This window comes from Rhinolophus ferrumequinum, chromosome 16 (genome assembly GCF_004115265.2).
Source record: "Rhinolophus ferrumequinum isolate MPI-CBG mRhiFer1 chromosome 16, mRhiFer1_v1.p, whole genome shotgun sequence".
NCBI classification, from domain to species: Eukaryota; Metazoa; Chordata; class Mammalia; order Chiroptera; family Rhinolophidae; genus Rhinolophus; species Rhinolophus ferrumequinum.
This window is the reverse complement of record NC_046299.1, coordinates 48,682,571-48,690,023: the sequence shown is the minus strand read 5'-3', so window position 1 is coordinate 48,690,023 and position 7,453 is coordinate 48,682,571. Positions and strand designations below refer to the sequence as shown.

General features: G+C 53.8%; 1 protein-coding gene across 2 annotated transcripts; it reads left to right on the top strand.

Moving 5' to 3' along the window:
• On the top strand, window positions 1–4,571 carry PRF1 (perforin 1). 2 transcript variants are annotated; one of them, XM_033129821.1, is made up of 4 exons: window positions 21–65; window positions 1,318–1,350; window positions 1,513–2,055; window positions 2,949–4,571. In XM_033129821.1, the coding sequence occupies exons 2-4, from the start codon at window positions 1,331–1,333 to the stop codon at window positions 4,075–4,077; spliced, it is 1,692 nt and encodes a 563-aa protein (XP_032985712.1). In that variant the 5' UTR covers window positions 21–65; window positions 1,318–1,330; the 3' UTR covers window positions 4,078–4,571. The 2 variants fall into 2 exon arrangements, with proteins under 2 accessions (XP_032985713.1, XP_032985712.1); XM_033129822.1 differs by lacking the exon at window positions 1,318–1,350 and having other exon boundaries at window positions 1–65.
• The last annotated feature ends 2,882 nt before the right edge of the window (window positions 4,572–7,453 follow it).

The following is a 7,453-nucleotide window of genomic DNA, read 5'->3' as shown; positions in this document are numbered from 1 at the left end:
ATTTCGGGAGCCTTCCATGGGGAGAGAGGGTGTCTGTATCGGAGCATCTCAACACAGGACTTCAGGTACGGAGGAAACGGGGCTCAGGGAGGCTGGGAGTGCCTGGGCGGGGACAGAGCGGCATGGGAGTGCGGCTGCTCCTTTGGAAGAAGAGACTGACAGAGCAGGAAGTGCTGTGACCCGAAAGACAAGAGACTTAGGTGCCACACTGTGCTCCGTCACTAACTCGCTGGGCAGCCTTGTGGTGACTCTGAGCTTCAGTTTCCTCACATGCAAAATGAAGAGGTTAGAATATAGCTCTAAGGTCCCTTCAAACACTGACAGTGAAAGCCTCTAAGAAAGCTGGAAACAGGCTTCCAGAGAGCTAACAGGGTGAGGGCCATGATGAAGACTGAGCTTCTTAGATTAAGGATGTAAACTGTGCTGGCCTCCTACGTGGGTCATCTGCCAGCCTTTGAAAGACTCCTCTTCTCCTATTTACCTCCCTGGGGCCTGCCACCTTGCCTGGATCTCCACCATTCAAGTCACGCCTGTGGGTAGGGCACGGAAGGCTCCAGCAGGGCAAGCTCCTGCTCCCATAATCCACTGTGTCTCAGAGAAGCTGCTGACCCTGGCAGGAGGGGAAAGGCCTCCAAGAGGCTCAGTTTGGATAAGAGTAGAGAGGAGATTCCAGATCATAAGCAGGCCCAGGTGAGACTCCAGAGCCACCTCAAAATGAGGAAGAACCTTCTAATTGTTGTCCAATAGTAGGCAATAGGCAGCTTGCAAGCCATGCCAGAATCCCACAGAGCATGGCAGAGGATGCCAAAGAGGAGAGTTGGGCATCAGGAGGCCTGGAGAGCAAACTCAAAGGCCCCTCCCACACAGGCTCTAAGGACGTAAGCATGTGGACAGCTTTTACTCTAGAATTCAGGCTGCTGTTCTTCCCTGAGGCTCACAAAGAGGGCCCCAAAGGGAAAATGGGGAGAATAAGGGTGCTGCACAACCTCATTTCTTTTCCATTTCTCTTAAGTGCTTATTGGATGGGGGAAGAGGGAAAAGGGAAAGAACGAGAGAGGTGGGGAGGGGAAAGCTTGTGCTGGGGCCACGAATGGCACTTCTATAGAATCCAGGCTTCTCTAGAGTCCCCAGTTCCCTTCCCAAATCTCTATGGCTACTCTCCCTTCCCCTCCTCTGGGCACAGAGCCCCCTCCCCACCAGCAGCCACTGTGGTCCCAGGATTCATCTAGGATCTCCATTAGGCCTTAAATAGCAAAATCCTAGGAAGCGGCTCCTCGTGGCTGTGTGTCCTGTGGCTATGTCACTTTCCCTCTCTAGGTCCATCTGTACAATGCGGAGGGAGTGGATCAGGTTTGTAAAGGCCATTTCATCTCTAATATGCAATGACAAGAGCTATCGCATTCCCTCCCTATTCTATGCCCTGATCATCCACAGCTGGGGGAGGGGTCGGCCAGCCTCCCGCCTCTGCCCCCTGCTTCCCAGAGCCCACACGCCGGCCCTCTGTCTCCACAGCTCCATGGCCACCCGTGCGCTCCTCTTGGGCATCCTCCTCCTGCTGTTACCCACGCCCGCCACTGCCCCCTGCTACACTGCTGCACGCTCCGAGTGCCGACGTGTTCGCAAGTTAGTGCCGGGCTCAGGGCTGGCAGGGGAGGGCGTGGATGTGACCAGTCTCAAGCGCTCAGGCTATTTCCTAGTGGACACACTGCGCTACCTGAGGCCGGACGGCACCTGCACCCTCTGCCGCAATGCCCTGCAAAGGGGTGCCCTCCAGCTCTTGCCCTTGGCACTTACTGACTGGCGTGCCCAGGGCTCAGGCTGCCAGCGTCACGTGGCCAGTGCCAAGGCCAGCTCCACGGAGGCCGTGGCTGGGCAGGCGGCCAGCAGCATCCGCAATGACTGGAGTGTGGGGCTGGAAGTCAATCCCCATCCCAGCACCAGTCAGCGTGTAGCAGTGGCCGGCTCGCACTCCAAGGTAGCCGACTTTGCAGCCGATAAAACCCGCCAGGACAAATACAGCTTCAATACTGACATGGTGGAGTGTCGTTTCTACCGGTAAGCACTGGGAGCGGGGGCGGAGGGATATTGAAAAAGGAGGTCTTGAACTCAGGGTGGTCTGGAAGCTGTGGAATGGCAGGATGGGGATGCAGAGGCTGCTTTGATCTGAGGAAACCTCAGTCCTGGTTCTCACACACCAGGTGGTCCCGTGCCCTATGGCCCTGATCTCGAGCCCATAGAGCGAACAGGTGGAGGGAAGCGAGCACAGGTGTGCTGAGAGCCCGTCATGGTACTTTCAGGCTTACTGATTGCCCAACCCCCTCTTTCCTGGGCATTGCCAGTCTTCTGTGGGCAGGAGACCTGGCTGCGTCCTTCTCATCCCTGGGCCTCTTTCATCCATTCAGCCACTATTCGTGCCTGCCTTGTCAAGCCCTGTGCTGGGAATTACTCCTACAGTGTGGAGCAAGAGTAGTCACGCCCCCAGCTCTCAAGGATCTAGGTCGCCCACCCGAGAAATGCATGGTCTCCTTGACCTGCCCTGATTTCTCACACTGGGAGGCCACATTTCCTTTACAGGGAGACAGGGCGCTTGTTGCCTGTGTGACCAGAGCTGTCAGGGGCCCACATATATGGGTCCAATCCAGGAGACAGACAGACGAAAGCCACAGGACTAGGTTCCAAAGCTAGAGGGATACCACCAGTTCAGAATCATTGCTTTTATAATTAGAAAGTGAAAAGGAGAGGAAAAAAACTTTATTTTGAAAAGGAAAAGCAAAAATGCCTATCCAAAGTAGCTAGGTCACTGAGGGGCTAGAGACAGAGTGGGTTTCCCGAGTTTAGCTCCTAGTTCTGCCGGTTACATGTGACGTCGGGCAATCTTGAGGGAGTTATGGAGTGAGGGAATGATCACCCACTGATGGGCCCACTGAGGTTTTTACTCTCCCCCACAGTTTTCACCTGGTACACTCTCCCCCACTGAACCCCGATTTCAAGAGGGCCCTCAGGGACCTGCCCCCCCACTTCAACACCTCCACAGAGCCCAGCTACTTCAGGCTCATCAGCAACTACGGCACTCACTTTATCCGCTCCATGGAGCTTGGCGGCCGGATCTCAGTCCTCACCGCCCTGCGCACCTGTGAGCTGGCCTTGGCAGGGCTCACAACGGATGAAGTAGCAGACTGTCTGGAGGTCGAGGCTGAGGTCAGCATAGGTGGCCGCGCCAGCTCCTCATCTCAACTTAAGGCCTGTGAGGAGAAGAAGAAGCAGCACAAGATGGGGACCTCCTTCCACCAGGCATACAGGGAACGCTATTCCGAAGTAGTAGGCGGCCACCACACCTCCACGCATGACCTGCTGTTTGGGAACCATGCTGGGCCCGAGCAGTTCTCAACCTGGGTAGCCTCACTGCAGGACAGCCCCGACCTAGTGGACTATACCCTGGAGCCTCTGCATGTGCTCTTGGAGAGCCAGGACCCACGGCAGGAGGCGCTGAGGCTGGCCGTGAGCAAGTATGTGACACACAGGGCACGCTGGAGGGACTGCAGCCGACCCTGCCCCCCGGGGCAGCAGAAGAACCCCCGTAACCCCTGTCAGTGTATGTGCCACAGCTCAGCGGTCACCAACCAGGACTGCTGTCCCCAGCAGAGGGGCCTGGCCCATCTGGAGGTTATGAACTTCCAGGCAGCAGGTCTGTGGGGAGACATAATCACTTCCACGGACGCCTATTTGAAGGTCTTCTTTGCAGGCCAGGAGCGGAGGACAGGTACAGTGTGGAACGATAACAATCCCCGGTGGATGACACAACTGGATTTTGGGGATGTGCTTCTGCCCACAGCGGGGCCCCTGAGAGTGCAGGTCTGGGATTCAGACTCCGGTTGGGACGATGACCTGCTCGGCACCTGTGACCGGGCGGTAGTGTCAGGCTTACATAAGGTGCACTGTAACCTGAATCATGGTCACCTGAACTTCTTCTACCAGGCTAAATGCTTGCCTCACCTGACTGGGAAAACCTGCCTGGAGTACGCCCCCCAAGGGCTTCTGGGGGAGCCTCCAGGAAACCGGAGTGGAGCAGTGTGGTGAAAACAGTAGGCCTTGAGAGGACCAGTATGCCCACACTAAAGGAGTTCTCACAGAGGTAGCCAGGGCCTATCCATCTTCATATCCCCATTAGACAGATGGAAAACTGAGGCTTTTTTTTCCAATGAGGCAGCTGAATTTATAGGCCAGCCCTGAATCTCTTCATCCAAACTGCCTTGGTTCTCAGCTATTCTTGAGCCCAGGAAATGAGCTGGAACTGAGTCATGATGTACAGTCACTACCACACAGGCCTCAGCTTAGCTCAGGGGCTGGGCAGAGGCCAGGAGGCCGTTCCCAGCCTCCTGGGATGCTTGGTGTCATTTAAGACCCTCCCTTGAAGCCCTTTCTAGCATGGTGAATTCATCGTATTAGATCTTTCTGCCCCCAGCTGCTCTGTTTGCCCTGTCTTCTTTGCCCACCAAGTTTTGCCCCTCAGATAAACTAAGGGCTATCTTGCATCGCTCATTGTGTACACAACCTGACAGAGGACCAATAAATGTGATGTGATGGCAACTATGATGGTGGTTGTTGTGGCAGAGGAGAGGCTGGGACCAAATACAGCCCTGGAAATACAGCTACTCTAGCAACCCTATACAACAGGACAGGTGGTTCACCCCAGGGACAGGCAGGCAATAGAAATAAACCACTTTTGTTGGAAATGGGGGGGGACCGAAAATATTTTACTTTGCTCATAACCCTCTGATTCAAGAACCATAAATTCGGTGATAAATGGCAACGGACATTCAGCTCCCAGCTAGGGGACAACGGATAGTGGGGACAATGGTGGACTGAAGGCCACATGTCTTACCTACAGGGTCTGTAGCTGTGCACCAGCCAAACATTCCCAGGCAAGACTGTGAGCCCAGGGCTGCCAGGTCTCCCAGATTCTTAAAGTAACCAGAAATCCAAGCTTGACTTCTGGCAATTCATTTCACCTTGTGAAAATAAATCGATGTGGGAAGACATGGTACAAGCTGAAGAGAAAACGTAGGTGGGCCATAATCTGAAGCAATCAGTTTGGAAACTAACTTCAACAGAACCTATTTGGCAGGCTGAACAGCTCTCCCCGGTCCCACAATTTGAGGGCAATGGTTCCAACAAGTGGTGACGGAGGGTCTCCTAGCCTTGGCATGCGGTAAACACCAGAGCCTTGGGGTCTGATATAAAATGAAATGGTTTTTGTTTCACGTACCTGGGATACAGACCTCAAAGCAGTCCCACGGAGTGGGTGGCAGATTCAGGGCGGCCTCCGGGATGTCGTGGGTTTTGGATGTGCAGGACTGTTGTCAGGGGCTCAGTACAGCCCTCCTGACTCAAATTAAGCCCCATGAGGTTTGTGTGGACCTCTAGGCAAAAAGTCCTGAAATAATATTACATGGACCTTGATTCCCCAAGTGGGGCGAAAGCACCAGCTGAACCCTAAAAGCCAGCTTGAAACCACCATTCTTATACGTTTCCGTTCACAGCCACACACACAAACAAGAGCACAAGAGAAATCTTGAAACTTCACACTGGCTGCTGCACTAACTGGAAATAAACATGGGTGGGGGCTATACCATCCGGGGAAAGCAGGGGCAGTCAGTGCAGGCTTGGCTAAGAGGACGGCTCTGGCAAGAGGTGGGAGGGAGCTTGATCAAGTACCCCGGGTCAGGGTCCAGCAAGTCCCTCTGCTCCGTGGGCCTTGGTTTCTCCAAAAGGACAATTTTTTTATTATTATTATTATTTTTTACGCCCTTCTCAGAACGGTTTGGAAGGAGGCCATGAGCCTTTCTAGAAGGTCCGTGCTATGGAAGGGGTCCTGAAAGGTCATCTCTTTTCCAGATGACTGAAAGTAAAACCTTTCCAGTTTTACTTATAGGAAAAGTGAGGTCCTTTGGGGGAAGGAATTTAAGTGTGGTCACCGCAGTCAATGGCAGAGCCAGGTCTCTTCAAGCACAGCTTTGGAGAGGCCAGTAGGACCCCAAAAGTGGGCTCTTGGGAGAAAAGATGGGCTACGACCAAGGAGAAGGAGTGGCCCACACTTGAGGAGGAGCCGCTGTGGAGCCCTCAGCCCAAACTCAAGACCTGACATGACATTCTTCTTTTCACTCCATGTGGACATTGGGATACTTTGTCACACCCGAGGCCGCTGGTTTGTTTGGGAAATTCCCCACTTTATCAGATGTCCCCCACTGGCCCTCCAGGGCTTGCCTTCACTCTGCTCGCCCTGCACCGGCTCAGGATGCTGATCTGTCTGAGCATGTCCGTCAGTGGGCAGGAGATTCGTGGGGGGCGGGGAGGGGACAGAGCAGAGATTAGGCATTTCCTCCCCTCTGTGTCTCTCAGTGAGGTGACCTTGGGCTGGCTGTGTCCCTGTTCCTCTCCCGGGGAACTCTGTGTGGCTCTTTCTTTCTTTCTGGATTCCAGCAACTGTCCCCTCCCCTCATCCCTTCAGACCTCAGGGTGGCAACAGCTCTGCCATTGTTCATTTGGAGTTATTTCACTCCCCCTTGTGCCACCCTACAGCCCCTACTCCTTTGTAAATAAGCCCTTCATAGACAAGCCCCCTCAAATTATTATAATTTGAATACGCCATTGGCTTCTGCTATGGTCTGATGGTTGGTATCCCCCCAAAATTCCTATGTTGAAATCATAGTCCCCAAGGGGATGGTAGTAGGAGCTGTGGTCTTTAAGAAGTGACTGTGGGATTACTGCCCCTATAAAAGGGGCCCTGGAGACATCCGTCACCCCTTCCACCATGGAGGACACAGCAAGAAGGCACCATCTATGAACCAGAAAGTGGGCCCACTGAATCTGTCGGTACCTTCATCTTGGACTTCCAGCCTCCAGAAATAGGAGGAATAACTGTCTGTTTTCTATAAGCCACCCAGTCCTCTATAGTTTATAGCAGCCTGAATGGACTGAGGCAGCTTCCTACTGGGACCCTGAAAACACCTCATCTCTGAGTCCTGGTGGGAAACAGACCAATCTCCCCAACCCAGGAGCTGAAAATGCCCAAGTCTTGCTTCCCCAACCTCTCCTGTAACTAGGAAAGTACATGTGGCCAGGTCTGCTTGCTGGTCGGATGCACCTGCCGCAGGTGTGGGGGTCCCTTCAGAAGCAGACACTCTGACCAGGAGCTGAGTGCATGTAATTTATGTGGGAGGTGATCCCAGGAAACTCCGGTGGAAAGAGGGGAAGGGAGCCAGGGAAGGGAGGGTGGCCCAGGAAAGACACATTATCCGGCAAGTCACCACTGTGGGCAGCCAGAGCCCATGAAGGACTCGGACCTCAGAGTTTTTGAAGCTGGGCCTGGAAGGATCTGGGGACCGATACACAATCTGCCATTGTTCACTGGTTTCTTTTTCTACTTATTTCATCCAGACTTGGCTTCTATTGC